Here is a 19,675-nt window from a genome sequence, read left to right on the forward strand (position 1 = left end):
GAGAGGGTTTAATGTGCCACTGAGAGACTGACAGACAGACAGTCAGACAGACAGTCAGAGGTCTGTCACATGGTCTGGTCAACACCTTCTCTCTAATCTCATTTGCTCAGTATCAGTCCCATCAGACTGACCTCGGCCACCGCAGAAATAAATAAATCAAATAAGCCAACAGATGTTCATCAATTTGTCATTTATACCCCCAACCCACCTCCCCTCCCCATTCTTTCCTCATGTTACTGTGTCTAAAACAAATGGCCCAGGTTCAAACCCAGGAAGTGAGTATTATTAATACTAGGAATGGGAACATGATTGTTCAGTTACCGGAACTAGTCATGAAAAACAATCAATGACTGCATCTTTTGGAATGAGCTGATGACTAATTGACCCAATTTGTGGTGCATCTATTACCACAAGGTGGCAGAAGTAGCAGGCGGAGTTTGGTTCGTGGACTGCACATGTAATTACAGAAGTGATGGAATTTAACAGAGTCATTGAATGCATCTCCAATGCTGTCAACCCTGCATTACTCACACTAAGTTTCATGCGCTGGAGTGTCTGATGTAAAATATTGATATTTGATATTTTCGGATAATCCCCAGTGACTGTCCAATGTCATTTCAGCTTGCGGGGTTCTTGGTTGACACAAAATTCAAGGACTTTCCAGGACCAATTCCCTCAAATTCAAGGACTAAATGTGCTGACACAGCTTCAGATGGGAGGGCAACTTGCACGCTCTGTATCTGGACAAGTGATTGTCCTTTTTGGGATCTTGGTCAAAGTCAGTCTTTGTCTTTGGTGAGACAGAGATTCTTGGAATTTGCATTTCCCAGACATCATGTTGTCATCTCACTACTTGCTCATTGTTCTGCACGGAATCTCATGTCAGCGGCGGAGAGAGACAGTGGACAGTGTCCACAACACCGCTAGTAATTACGACTCAGTTAACTTCTTTCTTGCACAACATTCAAGCACTTTCAATGACCCATGATTATAAAGGGTGATTTTCAAACACTCTCAAGGGCCTTTTTTTTCCAAATTCAAACTTTCAAGGAATTCAAGGAACCATGGAAACTTTTAGCCATTAGCATTTGTAGCAAACATTGCTGTTTCACAACTTGGGACAGCTTTAATTATTTTCTATTTCATAATTTGGATCAATTGGGTAAAAAATAGGGGGCTAAGTAAAATATACATATTAGTAAGCAGTGCCTTTGTGATGTCAACATTCATGCATGACTGAACAACCACTGGCAATTGTAACAGTGTTAATTTGCCCAGGGAAAAAAATCCCCGCTAATTTTAGATCAAAGGCCAAAGTGACAAAAGAAATGATGATGAAGAAATGATTGTGGTCATAGTGGCGGTAGAAGAATAAAGCTAATAGTCGGGGAAAGAAAGCCAGACAATCCTCCCCACTGTCTGAAAAAGTAAAAGTAAAAGGAGAGACAATGAATGCATCATTGTCTCATTGTCTTTCCTCCTCCTGGGCAGAGAACCAGCACTGGCAGACACCAGTATGCAGATAAGTGCAGCTGATAGCACGTTAAAAAACCTGTTTCTCCTCTCAGGGAACAGCCGCACTACTGGCTGCTCACCTTTAACCTACAAGGTAACGAACATGCACTCTGTTGTAAACACATTACGACATCGTAGGCGCCTGTTATGCTGATGACAGTGAAGTCTCGATATGTCCCCGATGCGCTGGCTTACGCAACTGTTCTGTGCCAATAAGGAAAAACCTGACTGCAAAATTCAAGCCCTGATTATTTACGTGGGGGAGGAGGAGGAGGAGGAGGAAAGGAAAAGTCTTTATGTGCAAACAAAACATTGTGCAAATTGTCTTTGGCCAAGTGTGAAAAAGATTGAGCACTGGAAATGGGGTCAGTGGACTAATGAACTGCACTGGCATTTGGGCATTTGGAAGGATGGCAATTATATACCCCAAAAAACAACCTGCTAATAGACAAACAATGACAACACAAAAGTTGTGTTTATTTGTCTCTTGTCTTTGTCTTTGTGGAGATAATGTGTCAGGTGACCAGGGGCCCAAACATTCCAGAAGATCTATGTAGACGATTCATGAAAGGGTATGAAATGTTAATCCTTGTGATTTGATGTGATGAATGTTTCCAAAAGTATGAATCACAATGTCCTCAAATGTTTTGTTTTGACCACAAACCAAAGTTAATTAAGTTTTCCTGTCACAGGGAAGCAGAAAAACCACAGCATACTCACACTTCTGATTTCAAGAAGCTGAAATCAGAGGAGTTGTTTTTATACATATCAATAAAAAACAATTAATCAATGCGTCAGGGTTGGTAAAGGACTCATTTAGTTGATGATTATTAAACAATCCTACCAGAAAACACACCATTTGAACTACTACAATGGGTAAACAATTTTTCTGTGTGATGTTCTTTTAACCGACTTTGACAATCTTTTAATGCGCTTTATAAATGAAATGTATTACTATTATTTTTGCTCCACTGTGGAGGTGTTCTGGTGGTCCAAGCATCACTTCCTACTGACGCTGTGTCGGAGAATAAGGACCGCTGATTGTCGCAGCACCGTTGCATCACCCTATATGAAAGTGTAAGGCTAAGCTGTGCATTCGTTTTTATATCCTCAGTAATCCTGTTTAAATTCCCTTTAAGCGACGGTGTTGTTCGTAAACAAGGACAAGGTCTCAGCGCAAAATTACAGCCAGCGAGGTCTTCACACACAAACGTCTCGGTTCAGGAAAGGAGAAGATTACCAAAACTGTGCATTCATTATATGGCCAAAGTAATCACGTTTGCATCCCTTCATTGACTTAGAGCACAGCGAGGATAAGGTTTGTGTGAGAGCGATCACAACATACTCATTTGCAGAGTCTCATGTTGCTGAAAAAGGAGATTACTGAGCGTCTTGATTTCCTGACACTGAATATGTCATGTCAATGCCGTGGATCCTCCGACAGAAGTTTGGATGAGGAAACGCAAGAGACATTGATTAAAAGCTTCCGCTTCCACCCCCTCCACGGTTCACTTGACCGGCTTCAAAGTTGGCAGGCGACTTACTAAGCCGGTGTCCTTCGTAAGTCACCTGCCGTGTGCAACACTGACTTTGACGTTGTTTGGATTTGAAATGCAAGATATATTGGTAGAAATGTGACAGATGTATAGCTAAACCGGCACATACTGAATGGTTACAGTGCTAGTTTGTATCAATTCTGCAGATTTAAAATGGTGACACTGTCGCGACAAGGTATCTGGCTCTCAGAAGCTGTCACCTTCAACAAATAGTTGAGTTGTGGCAAAACAAAGCTGGCAAAAAATCTCTGTATTTGCTAATCTATCAACAAATATGCACGAAGAATCTGTTGGTGACTTACGAAGTCTTACTAAGACTTTATATCCGTAAACGAGCCAAAAAACAGGCACATATTGAATGGGTTTACCTGATACAAATTCTGAAGATTCAAACTAGTGACACTGTAGCAACAAGGTACTTGGCTCTCTGAGGCTGTCACCTTCAGAGCCAGGGAAACTCTGGCCGTCTTAAAGGAGCTTTTTCGCTCACAGCGAGTTGTGGCCGATAAGAATCCATCGAGAAACATACGTTTTTTTTAACTGTGTCATTGTTTCCAAATGTCTCAGTTTTTGCTTATCCATCAAAAAAGGTCTTCATTCATGCTTATCTATGTGTAAATGCCACGAAAAATCTGTCTGGTATTGTTTCTTGACTGTCCAAGAAAGACAGTGACTTACTATGGGTGCCGACTTTAACGTTTGTTTGGCTAAGACATTCAAGAGATATCAGTAGAAATGGCTAAAAGAGCTGTATTGAATGGTTACAGCACTTATTTATAACAATTCTGCAAATTCAGACTAGTGACACTGTAGCAATAAGCCATTATTTCACATCATGATTATAAAGAAAGGGGGAAAAAAAAACAAAAGAATGTTACAGATAAAAAGAAATTAACATTTTCCTATAAAATATACCACTTTGTCTGCACTGTATCTAAAGCTGTTCGCCATATGGTCTTCAAAGAGTGGAATTTATTTGTTGAGCCTCGTCGTTATTTACCTCCGAATCGCGTTTCATAACCTCACCATCTGATTCAGACGGTCCTGAGCGTTCCACAGCGAGGCAGACTACAAAGCAGATGGATCAAATGAGCATCTTTGCGAGGCGACCTACCGTACCAGTTCCCCGCATATGAAGAGAGAAACTGTTGTGTGTTGGGGGGGAGGGGTCACGAAAGCTGCTCAAAATGTCGTAAAATGACCACTGTGTGTCGTCAGAGATAGCAGATTATTTAATTTATTGTTCAGGGTTGGCGTTTAGTCTGTTGCTCCACCTACTGCCACGCAACTCTGAGCACTTTCTTTACTTTTCGTTACTGCAGGTACGGGTCGCAAACGTAGAACGTCAGAGCTTCTCTCATACACATTGTAAATGGATATTAAACGTAGCACAAATATGACTTTAGCATCTTCTCATCATGTGATGATGATAATATAAAAATAATATAAAACTTTGAAAAGTAATGATTCTTTTCAAAGTGGATGAATCTGTAAATGATTTACTCAACTAAAAATGTTTTGTTGTTCGGTTTTTAAAATACTAATAAAAACTTAAGTTCTTCAACTTTTTTGATTATGTGTAGCTGAGGAACAAAGGAACTATTCAAATGTATTGTTTTAATAATTGAACAATACTTAATAATCAATTACCTAGTGGCAGTCCTAGTAAAAAATAGAAATAAAACAGTGGAACGGCAGCTATTTTAGTGCTAATGCTAACGATTATTTCCGTAATTGATTATTACGAATGAATGAGAATGTTCTCAGACGTCTTTGTTTTGTCCACAAACCAAAATGACTCAGGATTTCTTTGTTTGTGAAGACGCTGAAAAATCGGAGAAACCACTCAAACTTATTAATCGATTATCTAAATAGTTGACGATTCATTTAGTAATCGATTCAATGTTTCAGCCTTAAGCTTTTTTGTCTCCTTCCCAAAACTTTAGCAACCTGAATCTTTTAAATCACTTCAAACTGGCCTTTATTACTGCCTTTATAACATTATTATTATTATTACTATTATATTAAATAAATCATGTTGATGTGAGTGTGATTTCTTATCAGAGTGGATTGTTTTTGCCAGATTGTGTCTCCGTCCTCTTTTGTGAGGACGTCAGCGGCGGAGCTTCGGCAGAGAGAGAGAATCTTGCCAGTGTGAATCATACATGCCAGACAATTAATCTCTATGTCGAGCTGCGACACGGGGGGAAGTCTTCGCCAAACAGCGAGCGTTTTTTTCCTGAAGAGGGAGGTCGCGACCTCTGCAGATACAATTCGACAAGTCGACAACAATAACAGACTGACGGCTAACACGGCGCACATTGTGGAAGGACGAGGCATGACTGTGCAGGAAACGTCCCTCTCTCTCTCTCTCTCTCTCTCTGTGTGTGTCAGCAATCGCTCTCTGAAACAATGGCCGACCAGTTCTGTGTGGCAGTTTACGTCATTGGCTGGCAAACCGATAAAGTGTGCAGGGAATTTTCCAGCAACCAAACAGAGGCAGATGGAGCATAAAGAATAACCAAAGGCAAATGACCAGTCCATCTAAAATGGAGCACATTAAACATCTGTGTGGCCACAATTTCCTCTTTTCTTTTTCTTTTTTTTTCCCAGCCGCACGTTTTGTTCTTTTCCAGCAAAGTTTAGTGCTGTCGCACAACACGGTAACACAACCTCAGAGGCTTTTTTTTTTTTTTTGTCACACCTTGTTAATCCCTATGAGGCAGATTGTAATGACCGAGTATGTGCCGTACAAACACGGCCATGATTTATAGATTGAGCAACATCACTTTATCTCATGAAAAATAAAAAGGGGGGAGAAAAAAAAAAATCACGTTTTGAATACATCATAATTAAAGTGACATTTTGTTCTCTTTGTCTTGGGATTGTGCGCGCGTAGGAAATGGCAGGAAATCAAGTCGCTGATGATGCTACAGTACACAACGCCTCTTTGTATTAAATATTAGTACAGTTGAAATTGCACCATAATCCAGTTTCGCCTGGTGGTGGGCTGATATTTGGGCGGCGGCGGCGGCGGCAACACAGCATGTTCAAACACGGCTCTCCCACCCAATAATTTACTCCTTGTTTATAATCTCTTCTGTTCGATACTGCTCAGGCAGATGGAGGATGAATGCACAGAAGACAACAAACACTGCTGCGGATGGACGGGAGATAAACAGCGGCGGGCGGGCGGGCGGGCGGCAAACACGGCGCAGCACCTACGTGGAAGTCTGATTCCGTCAATTACAAGAGCTTGATTGAGATTTAATTCAAAGCTGGGGTTTAATTGCTAATATCAAAGCATAATTAAGCTGATAAATCATGACTGATCTTATTGAATTAGGGATTGAAATAGCGCAGAACCGGCAAATTGTCTATGTCAGCTAAATAAGTGTTCTTAATTGGCTGACAAGTTTGCTTCAGATGCTAATGAAACTAATTCTCAAATGAAAAAAAGAAAGAAAGAAAGATAAGTTGAGAAATAAAAGCAGTTGTTGCTCGTTACGGCAGCTACAGTTGTTTTGAAATCGTCTCAACTACAACGGGAATGCGCTCGTGTGTGTGTGAGGTAAAAGTTGAGTCAGAGCTCGGCGTACTGCAAAGAACTCAGGACAGACACACAAGCAGCACTCCTAATATCTCCCCATGTAATTCCCTCCCTCTCTCACACACACACACACACACAGAGACTCTCTCCCTCTCTCTCAGACTGCATCTGCCGGAGCTGGTGGCTGTAGTTAAATTGAAATATTTCCCGGCGTGTGTCAGAAGCATGCAGAATGGTAATTATGACAGATCTGATTAGGCGGGCCGAGTCGGGCGGCTCCGGGCTGCAGGTGCGACCTTGTGCATTCCTGCGTGTGTAAATAAAATTAATTACAAGCGTAGGGGGCGCGCGGCGCGTGACATCAGCGCGCACAGGGGGGACTCCCACGGGGGGCACCCTAATGGAATATTTTCCCCGAGTCTAATAATACAGTTGGTATTGACTTGAGGTAATTAGGGGGATCATTAAAGCGCTTTTCCCGGCGTATTTGCCTGCCTGATCAGATTAGCGAGAATGGGCCTCAGAACAAGCCCTGTGTGGTCTGTCAGGAGGAGAGGAGACAGTGGGAGAGAGAGCGGGTTAGCTAGCTAACACGTTTGCAGGGAAGGGGAGCGTCTACTCGACACCGTGCCGCCGCCGCCTGTCACCGGGGCAGACGCGCCATCTGCTAACAAGCCAGCAAAAGTGCAGGGGGTGGTTGGGGTGAGAGGGACGCGCACGGGTTCAGAGAGCGGTTCCCTAAGAGGAAGGAAAAGTGACCACTTCATTAACCGCTAGGTCGGTTAGCTGGTAAACACCTGCTCCAGAGCAGAGACGATTTGTCCTGCGATAACGCAGTGGATTAAAGACGGCTCCACACTAGGGGGCTGTCAGTTCTCCCAAATCTTAAATCAGGTATGTCCAAAATCCGTTTTATAATGTATTATTCATGGCCAGGGACAGAGTGGGACAGAAAACCAGCCCTGGTCCCATGTGTTGTCCACGTTAGCTCAGCTGGTGAGGAGTTGTCCTCACCAGGATTCACAACGCAGTCATGACAGACTGATGCATTTACCACTTATTATGTTTTCTGAGATTTGTGGCTTAAAATGACAAATGTGGCAATGAAAATAACAGTGTATTTGTATGTAACTGTTAAAAAAAGGGACCGTCGGCCCCCGGGAACCTTCACATGATCAAATCTGGACCTGGTTTTTGGACACTCCTGTCTTAGATGAAGATATTTGAAGACACAAACGTGATTTTATTCATTATTTTTCTGACGGGTCAAGACGACGTTATTACTTCACATTAGGGGTCGGGAATCACAGGGTACGATATGATACGTGGTTCACGATACCAATAATATCACGATACAACCATTCTGTGAGAATCACTATATCGCGAGACAATCACATAGCGATAGGATTTCTCTCTTTATTCACAACACAGAGAACAAAGTGCACAAAGTCTTCTAACGTAGCTTTCTTTTCGCTACCATTAGCCCGCTGTAAACTGCCACTTCTTCAGTCAGGTAACTTCCAAGTTTCCCCTCATTTATTTGAGCAGCGCCACCGCGAGGAGACGTGAAGTAGCGACGCCACGCGAGTGAAACCGGCAGAGACTGTTTACTTTAGAACGCCTTAATTCGTTCATTTAAAATATCGTAATCTGCCTTAGCATATTGTACAAGGAAGGACGTCGATATATCACCAAATCGATACTTTGACCCGCCCCTACTTCAGATGGTCTGATGCACTTCGAGGCTGAATTGGGATTTTACGTGTCGGGTTTGGACGTTCCTGAGTTAATACCACATATTTAACTATTTTTAAAAACACAACAATCCAAGTTTATAAAAAACAATTGTGCTCCCAAAGGGAAGAAATAACAAGCAGACTGTGCTTAGTGAAGCAATTATGTGAAATTAAGTGTTTTTGGGGTCGTGTTGGAGTTTTTAAGAAATCCAATCCAGTGACCAGGACTGTACTGTACCAGCTCACGCCTGCTGTAGATATGACAATTCGACGTCCTCTCGCTTTGGGCAGTGGAGACGGAGGAAGGCGAGGAGGAGGAGGAGGAGGAGGAGGAGGAGAGAGTGAGCTGTGCGTTTGGAGACAGATGGGGTGAGAGGTGGCATGTGAGGCGTAAGTGAGAGAGATGGCAGGAGAGGCACAAAGTGCTGTGGGCATGCTCAGTCAGCGAGACCCTCCGTGCTCCTGCTACGAGGAGGAGGAAACCGACCGGTGGGAATTCCACTGTCCATTAAACAATAAGAGAAAGGCTCATTTCAGAGGAAAGGACTTAACTGTTTGCAAGATAATTCATTCGCTAAATTAATTATTCAGACAGCTCAGTCTCCGGTTCAAGAAATTGTGTCTTTAATAATAGAGAGGATCTGGCCCAGCCTGTTTCCCATGGCAACCTAATAACCAAGCAGGCACGAGAGATAAATAAATAAATCAATTAATAAACAGTCATGGCCCCTTTTAGATCCCTGAGGGCCGCGATACGCTCACTCTGATCTGCCTGATTTCAGAAGGAGTGAGTCCACAAACTAAAAATTACAGACGCTTTTAGAGCCCCGTCCCGTCATAATGAAGACAAAGATGAAGGAATTTCACAGCAGCAGCAGCAGCTCGACAAGCAGACATCGTCTGATAACATCTCCCACTGTGATTCAAAGGTCTAGTGTGAGATATGGTGGCCTTCACAGACCATAAATGCACTGTGAGTGCACTGCACTATTGGTTATTTTTATTTCACAGCACATAAATTAAATTAAACTATTAGGTCATCACAAAAAAAACTTTGTCAAAGTTTCCGAGTGCAAAAAATTGGCGGGATTATTCGGCCCACCTGCTGCCTAAAGTACATAATTAAAGCGTATTCTAAGGCCGTTTCACTGGATTAGTACGACGCACATTAATCTACAAAACGGCAGAAAGCGTCAACGTAAATATGCTGGAATTAAGACGACGGCGGGACATCAAGAGAAGAACAACCTACAGTACGGGGTAAAGATGTGTCGTAAGCCCTGAGAAGAGGCTTCAGAGGAGAGTTACTGTATGTAAATGTATGAAAACATGAATGCTCTTTGTTTTCAGCCAGTGTTTTGAAGGTCCCTGGTAATATGAGCCGCTAGTTTGTTCCATGAATGTGAGTCTCTGACGGGCAACGGCCGTTTGACTAAATTTAGTCCTGCGCCGCGGCACATTACAGCCTCCACCGCTGTTGTTGCTATTAATATTTGATTCTTTTTTTTGGTATGAAATCAGTAAAAGGTGGGAAGTGAAGCCCGTTTAAAAAAAACAAACAAACTAAAAGATGCCGATCCATGGCAACGCCCGGAGTGTGCTACCTACTTATGACGATGATGTATAGGTTTCCTGTCCAGAGACTTACATACAAACATATTAGTATGTACAAATATAGTATATACACTATACTAGTATAGTAGCACAAACTTGTTAGTATTGGTATGGCAAGTACATTCAATTTCTGCGGACCTTTAACGCCGTGATTGTTCATGTTAAACACGACTCTGAGCCCGAGTGGCTCCTCACAGACAAACCTCAGCGACAACCGACGAGAACAGACACTCGGAAAGGTCAGCCATCTGCCCCGCTCCCCCCCCCAACCCCCACTCTTGGATGGAGCCGGGTGACACAGGCACGGTGCGTGTACGTGAGATTCAAGCCTTTTTCGTACAAGAAACGACTGTGAAGCAGATTCCACCTCCGACAGGAAATGAGCCACTTTAAAACGCAGACAGGAAGCAGTTGTCGTGTCACCTTCCCTTCGGTGTCTCCACCACCGTCTCCTCTCCCCTCCTCCCCTCTGAGGACTGCCGTGCCAGGCGGGTGCAGGGTGACAGATGGCATACACCATCCTCCCCCACCACTCTCTCCACCCCCCAGCCCCCCCCCACTACTGCACCAGCCCCCCTGACTGGCCCCCCCGGTGGCGCAGCGGCGGACCAGATCAGTGCCATTCTGTCTCATTAGAGCCTGGCTAATTAGTGTAGCCTCTTCCAGGGGAGAATGAGGGAGAGAGAGAGAGACACAGGAAGGGAAAGGAGGGCGGTGTTGGTGGCGGCGGAGACTGTGTTCTGTACTCGACTGGTCATTGAGGAGTCGGAGGGCTTTGAGCCCTGTGGTGCACCGGGCTCCCTGGGTGCTTGTTTTATGACAGCGGGGACTCTGATTCCATCCGCTGCGTAATTCCTCTCAGCAAGCGTCGGGGATGTTTAGACACAAAAGTTGTGTCAAAGGAATGGCCTACCCCTCCCCGCCCACCCCCCCTCCCCGCCATGAGCTGCTCTGCCATCCCACCCTCAGCTAACCTCCCATCACTCAGCCGAACACTAGCCGCCCTCTCTGCCAGGCTAGCCAACACAGCAAGCCTCCGCCATTACCGTGAATGAGGACAAAGCACGCCTCCCACCCCCCCGCGCTCGCTACATAGCACTCTTAGTCCGACTGAGCCAGTTAATATTGTTGACATCAACCGGCAGGCGTTCCGCTTCATAGCGTCCACCTCTGCAAGCTGAGATGAAATGGACCGTTTGGCAAATACAGCCACGTCTGCCAGTGACATCACCGCAGCTGAGCAAGTGACACAAAGCTGTTTCTCCAAGTCTGACGTTTCCTGGAGCAAAAGTGGAGGAAGGGAGATTCTGAGGTGTTTGGGCTACAGATCACGAATAATAGGGGTGTGAAAAAAAGAACCCTAATACCAATCTGCAATCCGTTATTACTATGAATCAATCAATGCCCTGTCTTTGATTGTTTTAAATCTGTTTAATGACGCTGTTAAAAGACAGTCAAAAACAGATCTTGCAAGACTTGGATCCAGAGTTACAGACGTTCTAGGTCTATTTTCGGATAATAACGAGTTCATGTGTTTGTCTTGGCATCACAATCACGTCCACCTGATGATTTTTGAGAAAGTTCGTGTACTGAAAGAGCTACAGCGGCAGCACACGGGGCACCGCATCGAGACAAAGGCTCAAAACCATACTTCACTTCTGTGGTCGTGAGGAGACGGTTCCTACAGATAAAACCAAAGTGTCTAGAACTTTGCAAGATTACAGACAGCTTTATGAGGCCATTAAGAAAGAAGTCGTTTTCCTCGCTTTAGCATTCTGCAATCAACTGTTCTGACGTCTTGTTCGGACAAACTGAGCACTAACACCTCCATTGTTGACCGTTGTGTCGCACCGTCTCGTACGACGTCACGCTACATATCTCACTGACACGACCATCAGGCAAAGCACACACCCAGCCTACCAAGTCAAGCTACTGTTCTCAGTCGAAACCAAAGCCTGACTCAGGGCTTTGCCGTTCTAAACCGGAACCTGTACTGCACCTCAAATAGACTGATGTGCTTCTAGGATTTATGTGGTTCCACACAGTAGATGGCAAAGTCATGGAGAAAAATCTGCTGACTCAGCTGTTAGCTCCATCTAACAGTTAAGGGAAGTTAGCGGCGCTAACAAAGTCGGCGGAGGCATCACAACACAAGAGTCTGTTGCCGTTTTTGTCGCGCTCAGCAGAGACAGGAAAGAAAAGCGAGACGACTCAACTCACGTAACGACATAAAGGACAATTATCAACAACTAAAGTCAATATTTTCTTCTATAACATTGACTACTATCCTTACTGTAATCCTGTAATCCTGAGTTGAAATTATTTGTCTGAAGCAGGTAAGACACGGCAACATGAGAAAATGAAATGCCCCTGAAATGCCATTTTATTTGAAATATTACGTGCATGAGCGTCTCTGTCTGAGCTTCACTTTATATTTACACTGTCAAAAATGTTTATTCAGACATTAACAAGATAGGATTAACTAAGTTAAAATTCAAGTTCATTTTTGTCCTAAAAATTTGAATTAAAAATTCTACGATTCTCTAGTCTTTGTCATGAAATATCTATTTGAAGGTCAGGTTCCCTAAACCACGCCCAATGAATAACGATCGTCACTTTATCAAAGTGTGAATGAAATATGTGCGATGATAAATCAGAAGAACAGGATTTTAAACATATGTTTATATAAAGGACATGTTGAGGCTCGAAGAGTGAAGAGCAAGCATTAATCTGATGGAGTAATATGGATGGGGTTAGAGTCACTGCTCTATAGTTACTACTCTGGCAGTAAAAGTGTGATTGAAATGCAACATTGAATACATGAGAGGAGGAGGAGGAGGAGGAGGATGGGAGATGGGGCAGTTAAGGGCTGGCAGAGGCCTGCTGTGGTTACGAGCCCTGAGAGAGGACGGGATGGCGTCGGTCCAGGAACAAACCGCCCTCCCTAACTCAAAAAAACAAAAAAACAAAAACACCCACACATCGACACCAACGGGCGTTGAAATCTGCCTGCACATGATTTACCTGTTCCATTCACACTCACTCTCCTTCCTCTCTTAAACCTTGTGATCTGGGATGCAAATCGGCTCCATGTACGTATCCATACGAGTCACTTTTTATTTATTAATGACGACATTTTAAGACAAAAACAGCCTGTGTGTCACGTGACTGTTCAGGAACACGGCACGTGAATGTTTACTACGTTTTAGAAAGTGAGACTAAATAGCTAATAGTCGAGATGTGTCTAACAATTTTGCCCAGAAAAATGCAGCCTTAGTGTTTTCAAACAGTATTTTTTCAACTTCTCCATTTTGGGCCTCTAAAACGCTGAGTCATGGCACTTTTCTACGACACAGTTATAGCATGACTTGGCTCTACGTGGTACCTCCTGCTTTATGTGACGTCGACAGAATTACCGCACTTTCTAAAAGCAAAACCATGCTAAAAAGGCTAAAAAATAAAGCAAAACAAAGGTACATTAAGGCGCTTATAAAACACATGTAACCCAAAATGACAGGAAACAGTCGTTTCTAACTTAACTTAAGTGGCAGTTTGGTCTTTGGAAAACTGAGTCGAGTAGAACCGAGTAGATCGAGAAGTAAAAGCACCATGAAAGCATCTGCAGCAGAATTGGTGTGTTTTTTAAAGAAAACAGTTGAGTGTATTTGATGTATCCTGAGTACGCAAACGTATACGAGCGGTACCAATGACCCTGTGGTCACCTTATCTTGATTCCTGGGAAACCCTGAGCTGAGCTTCCGAGGCAGAGGTGATGATGAGGCCTCTTCTCCACCCCTCCCCTCCCTACAATTACTTCCCTGGACCCCATATGGGCATCCAGCCAGCTGAGCCCATCCTCCACCACAGTCACCAAGTGCTGGCATGGTACACGGAGCTCCTCGGATGGTGGTTGTTTTACAACCCCCCGTGTGGAGCTGGGACGCTTTTGTGACACGTTTAAACGCTTTTGTTTAAATAAACATTTGCTTTTCATACATTTCAGAAGAATATAAATGAGAATATTTTCATTCATATGTGAAATAATTCCATGGATGTTGAAGATAACTAAAATATGCCTATTATTTTTACTACATGACCACATTTATGTATTTTATAAATAAATGAAGACTGCATTTATGCAGGTGTTATTAAGGAAATGTGAAGTTAAAGGCTTCTAAATGACTATATATTTTTCTACAACTGACTTTAGACACTATTTTGTAAACAGGCGAGCGCGAAACAACTGCTCCATTGTATGATTGCCATTATCTTTTCTGCCAGTTTTTACTTCTCATTTCCACGATATTCACTTTGCTTGTTTTTCTTTGGACCGAAATCCAACAATATCCATTTTACGTTGATAAAAAAGCGGCAGATTCTCACATTTCAGAGGCAGTAAATGGCCGGGGTTTTTTTTTTTACTCTCTCTCTCTCAAAATCAAATTACTAATTAAAAAAAAATTGCTTCCATTTTTATAACCTGACAATCAAGTTTTTTTTATCAATTATACGACAGATCGCTGCAGCTCTTTCTGCGGAACAACGTAAAATGTGTGTTTGTTGTGAGTGTCGGTGACGTGATAATCTGTGTATGTACGGGAAAATACAGCTGGTGGATTAGATTATCAGTCTTCACTCTGAGTAATAACAAAACAGATATTTTAAGGATACTGTAAGTGAATCCCGGGTGCTGCAGCGTCTGGTTTTCGGGGGAGGTGGGGGGGTTCAGAGGTGACGGCGGCGGTGGAGGAGCGGTCGCCGGCCTGGCAGCGCCGGGTAGATGTGGCAACGCCGGCTGGGTAGTAAGGGGGGAGACCAGCTGCCCGGGGAGCGCCCATTACGAGATGGAGCCAGAGATAAGTGCTCTCCCAGGCCCCCTTTCACAGGCATAATTAGCACACTTCTTATCTGCTGCTCAATTCACATTCACACTCGTCTGCCATGAATGGAACGTGAAAGAGAGGCAGAAAAAAAAAAAAGAATCGAGGAGGAGGAGGAGGTGAAACGACGTCGAGAGGCAGAGGGGCAAGACGGAGAGAGAGAGGAAGAAGAAGAAGAAGAAGAAGAAGGAGGCACGGTGTGGAAACCTGTTCCCACACAAACCTTCATTTACCACTGCCTCACCCCCCTCCTCACCCACCCCCTGTCTCTCTTTCTCCAGCGTTTTCCAAGGAGTCTTTGAACTCTTGAACAAAAACAGTGGTTTGTGCATCAAACTGCAATTTGGTAAAACAAAGCTATCTGAGGCTATAATCATCCTAATCAGCAAGAAAAAAATAAAGCCTTTGCAGATATTTCCAGATTATTCCGCCCTTGGTGATCTATTCCCCCCCACCCCCCACCACAACCACCACCATCATCATCATCGTCATGCACGATTGTGGAAAAACTCGGTCTCAAATAGAGACACGAAAACCTGTAATAAAAGCTCCTCGGTGCTTCATTTTTAAATTGCTTTTAATAAAGACTTAAACTGATAGTGTGTGTGTTTGTCTTTCACACACACACACACACACACACACACACACACAGGCGTACATTGTGTGAGCTCGCTGCTCTCTGGGAGAAGATAACAGGGGCCCTCATCGGCCGCGCTGAGCTCATATAAACAGGTTTGTTTGGTGTTGAAACAGTGTGGACTGTTAAAGCCCCCAAAAAACCCATAATAAAAGCAGACATGTGTCATTATGACAGAGCAGTGACTGCGCCGACGCACGGACGTGGACAGATTTTCCGTCTTCTTTCCATTTTGATGATTTCTGTAGAGTTTCAACACTTTTATGTTGCAGTGCCCCCTGGAAAACACTCCCCCAGGATCATGGACGAGGTTTTCAGATGCCGAATGACGCCGAATAAGTCACGATAAAAGACGACTGTTTTGTTTTAAACGCAGGTGTCTGTTACCTTCACGTCTTACAGGAGCTTTTTCTTCACACCTAATAGTCACGTTGTGGCCAAAAAGAACCGATCAGTCTGACTGTTAATCGCGTGACTCTCAAACTTCAAACTTGGCAGGTGACATACTACGGTGTGGGCAGTGCCGACTTTCACGTTGTTTGGATAAGAAATGCAAAAGATATCGGTAGAAATGCGACAGAGTGCAGAATTTACATGTGTTCTAAGTTCAGGTGTCACTTTAGAGGCTGTCACCTTCATAAGCAGAGATGGGGAAACTTTGACTCATCTTCAAGGAGCTTCTCCTTCACATTGTGGCCAAAAACAACCAAACAGGAAGAGAATATGTGTAATTGTGCCATATTTTCCAAGGAACGGCCACCTGTCTGTTAACCACATAACTGTCCAACAAATCACTTGACAGGCTTCAAACTTGGCAGGTGACATACTACGGTGTGGGCAGTGCCGACTTTCATGTTGTTTGGATAAGAAATGCAAAAGATATCGGTAGAAATGCGACAGAGTGCAGAATTTACGTGTGTTCTAAGTTCAGGTGTCACTTTCGAGGCTGTCACCTTCATAAGCAGAGGTGGGGAAACTTTGACTCATCTTCAAGGAGCTTCTCCTTCACATTGTGGCCAAAAACAACCAAACAGGAAGACAATATGTCTAAGTGTGCCATATTTTCCAAGGAACGGCCACCTGTCTGTTAACCACATAACTGTCCAACGAATCACCTGACAGGCTTCAAACTTGGCAGGTGACATACTAAGAGCACCGGTGTGTGTAGTTCCAACTTTGACATTGTTTGGATAAGATATGGAAGAGATATCAGCAGAAATGCGACAGGTAGATTGCCTAAAGCGCCAAATTTTACCACAGAGTGCAGAATTGACATGTTTTCAAATGAAAATGGAGTCGTATCAATACAAAAATGTTATTTATGCATCAGATCTGCCAAAACAAGAGGCCTTCACCTTTGCAATCTGAGCTTAGGAAACTGGTCCACTAAAAAAGCTTTCCCTTCACATTGTGGCCAAGTGTCTTGGTTCTCTATGAATACAAGGAACGTCTGTCTGTCTGACTGTTAATCACATAACTGTCCAATGGGTCACTTGACAAGCTTCAAACTTGGTAGGTGACTTCCTAAGGGCACCAGTGTGACGTTGTTTGGATAAGAAATACAAGAGACATCAGTAGAAATGCGACAGATATTTTGCTTAAAGTGCCAACTTCTGCCACAGAGTGTACAGAGTAGTATGAATATGAAAATCCACCCAAACATGTTTTTTATACATCAAATCTGCCAAAAACATCTCTGTTTTTTAAACTCAGGTGTCACTTTAGACGCTGTCACCTTCACAAACAGAGCTTGGGTAACTTTGGACGTCTTACAGGAGCTTTTCCTTCAAAGAGAGCCAATCAGGAAGTGAATATTTTTAATCATCGTTTCAGAAGGCCTCTGTTTTTGCCTGTCTGTCTCTAACTGCAGCCCTGGAGTTTTCAAACTAAAACAGTGTCCCCGGTATTTACAAAAGGGCTCTAAAACGCCGCTTCTGCTGCCTCTCGTACAGCGCACAGAGTGTTTGCCTTTACAAATCAAATAAAAGTGATAAAAAAAGGTTTTTTAAGCATAGAATTTGCTGAAAACTTCAGAAACAGAACCTGAGAAAACTTAAAGGAGCTTTTGAACTTTTTTTTGACAGCAAACAGTCGAGTTATTGTGGACAAAAGGTTTTCTCTCGCTGTGTGTCTTGGTACCTGGCTCTTGGAGGCGGCCACCTTGGCGAACAGAGCCTGGGAAACCTTGGCCCTCTTCATCTCCTGCTGGATCTCGTCGTAGATGGTGGAGTTGATGTTGAGGATGCAGCTCTCCGTCTTCCCGTTCCACTCGCTCGGCAGAGGCGACGGCTTCACCTTCAACCACAGAAAACAGTTAGTTAATAAATAAATGCACGTTTTCCTACTTAAATCTATTTAAGTTACTTAATGCATGTGACTTAACATTAACATTAACATTAAGTGACTTAATGCATTTAACACAATCTTTATTAACTATAATTCGTCCTGACGCTGCATCAGGTATAATATAAACACAAACAAAAAAAGCTTTATTAGACTTTAATCTAGTTATCAAAGTATCAAAACAAGTTATTATTAATACCTAATAATAATCTTTGTAGGAGCTTAAAATAAAAAAAAAGCATTGCATGCGTGTGTTTATGTTTGTTTGAAGTTAAAACGGAAACATTAGCCTCACACTTGGATTTCAAATGTCGCTCTTATCAGTGTTTTTGTTTCCTGCTTCACAAACATGTAAACAGAGAAGAGCATGCTGGGAAATTATGATAAACTCTCAAATGTGCATGGTCTGTAGCCGTTTTTAGGGGTTTCCAGGCTTTAAAATTCAGATTTTCTTTAATTACTCGCATGAAATGAAGTTGCGTCTCGAGGAAATGTCTGGTTTACCCGCTCAAAAATAAAAAAGGCAGTTAAAAAAAGATTTTGTCATGATTTATGATGTGAATTTGGGCCAAGATTATTTAAAAAGTGGGTCCTCGTACAAACCTTATAAGCACATTTCTGACTCATTTTTAAATGGATAAACCACACATGACTGATCAGTAACTCAGAACTTCATTTTGTTAAAGTATACTACTATTTTGTAGTAGTATAAATACATGACTTATTCGATTAATCGATTGCAAAGTTAATCGCCATGTTTATAATCGATTTTTTCACCTTCTTAAATGTGAATATTGTCTGGTTCCTTTGCTCCGTGTAACAAAGACAGATTCAATTTGGTTTGTGGACAAAAAAAGACTTTTGAGAATCATTATTTTGAATTTTCTGACATTTTATGGACCAAACACCAAGATAATAATCACCAGATTCATTCAGATTATTTTCTAGATTAATCAGGTAATCGTTAGGTAAATAAAATGTCAGAAAACTACGATCAGTGTGTCCCAAAACTCAAAATAATGACGTTCTCAAACATCAGTCAGTTTTAAAGGTTTATTTTGCAAAAACCGGGCAAAGAAACTAAGAAATATTCACATTTAAGACGCTGAAAAACCAGAGAACTTGTGAAAAACAGCTGATAATGCAGCCCTATGTGAATGTTACTGCTCTAAAGTCATGTGTGAGTAGAGTGCGGTGCTGGAGTGGAGTGGAGCCGGTGCCGTGTTTTGCTCACAGGGGAAATGCCCACAGGGATCCGGGGATTCCAGTCCTCAGGCCTGACGCTGTTGCAGTCCTCCCGCCGGGGCTGAGGAGCAAACACACAACAACACACAACCATGATTGTTCACACTCACAGGAACTTATACATGTATACACACATCTATACATATATATATATATGAAGAAATAAATAGATAGAGGGGGGGGTGGATCTGGCACAGCCTACACACACTCCATGAATGTGAACCACTTGAATGTGTTGTCGGAGAGACGCTATTATCCCCCGCGTCAAGGCGGTGATTAAAAAATAAATGCCAGTCACATGAAATCAAATCATCGACATTGAGCGTCTTGTTGCGTCTTGACAAAAAATCCTTTTGACGACGGAACAAGTACCCTAATAAAAGCATTACCCGAGAGCCATTAGCATATGAATCATTCCTTACCAGCCCCAAAAAAGCAGACGTCGTCACGCGGGGGCAAATAAACCGTAATAACCCCAACAGATACTGACTAGTCTGACATGAAAAGAGCACATATGTGTATACATATATATATATATATGTTTATATGTATGAAATCCTCCGTGATAGAAACATTACCGACACGTTTACGCAAGCAAA

The 19,675-nt window shown here is 42.9% G+C and overlaps 1 protein-coding gene across 1 annotated transcript in view; it reads right to left on the bottom strand.

Moving 5' to 3' along the window:
* Window positions 1–19,675, bottom strand: part of LOC122774671 (DNA-binding protein SATB1-like) — a 107,700-nt gene that overhangs the window by 13,480 nt on the left and 74,545 nt on the right. The window contains exons 3-4 of the mRNA XM_044034145.1: window positions 19,066–19,137; window positions 17,628–17,783 (exon numbers count right to left, since the gene is read on the bottom strand). Coding sequence (XP_043890080.1) covers window positions 17,628–17,783; window positions 19,066–19,137 — 228 coding nt within the window. The remainder of the gene's footprint in view (window positions 1–17,627; window positions 17,784–19,065; window positions 19,138–19,675) is intronic.

Source organism: Solea senegalensis, linkage group LG9, assembly GCF_019176455.1.
Source record: "Solea senegalensis isolate Sse05_10M linkage group LG9, IFAPA_SoseM_1, whole genome shotgun sequence".
NCBI classification, from domain to species: domain Eukaryota; kingdom Metazoa; phylum Chordata; class Actinopteri; order Pleuronectiformes; family Soleidae; genus Solea; species Solea senegalensis.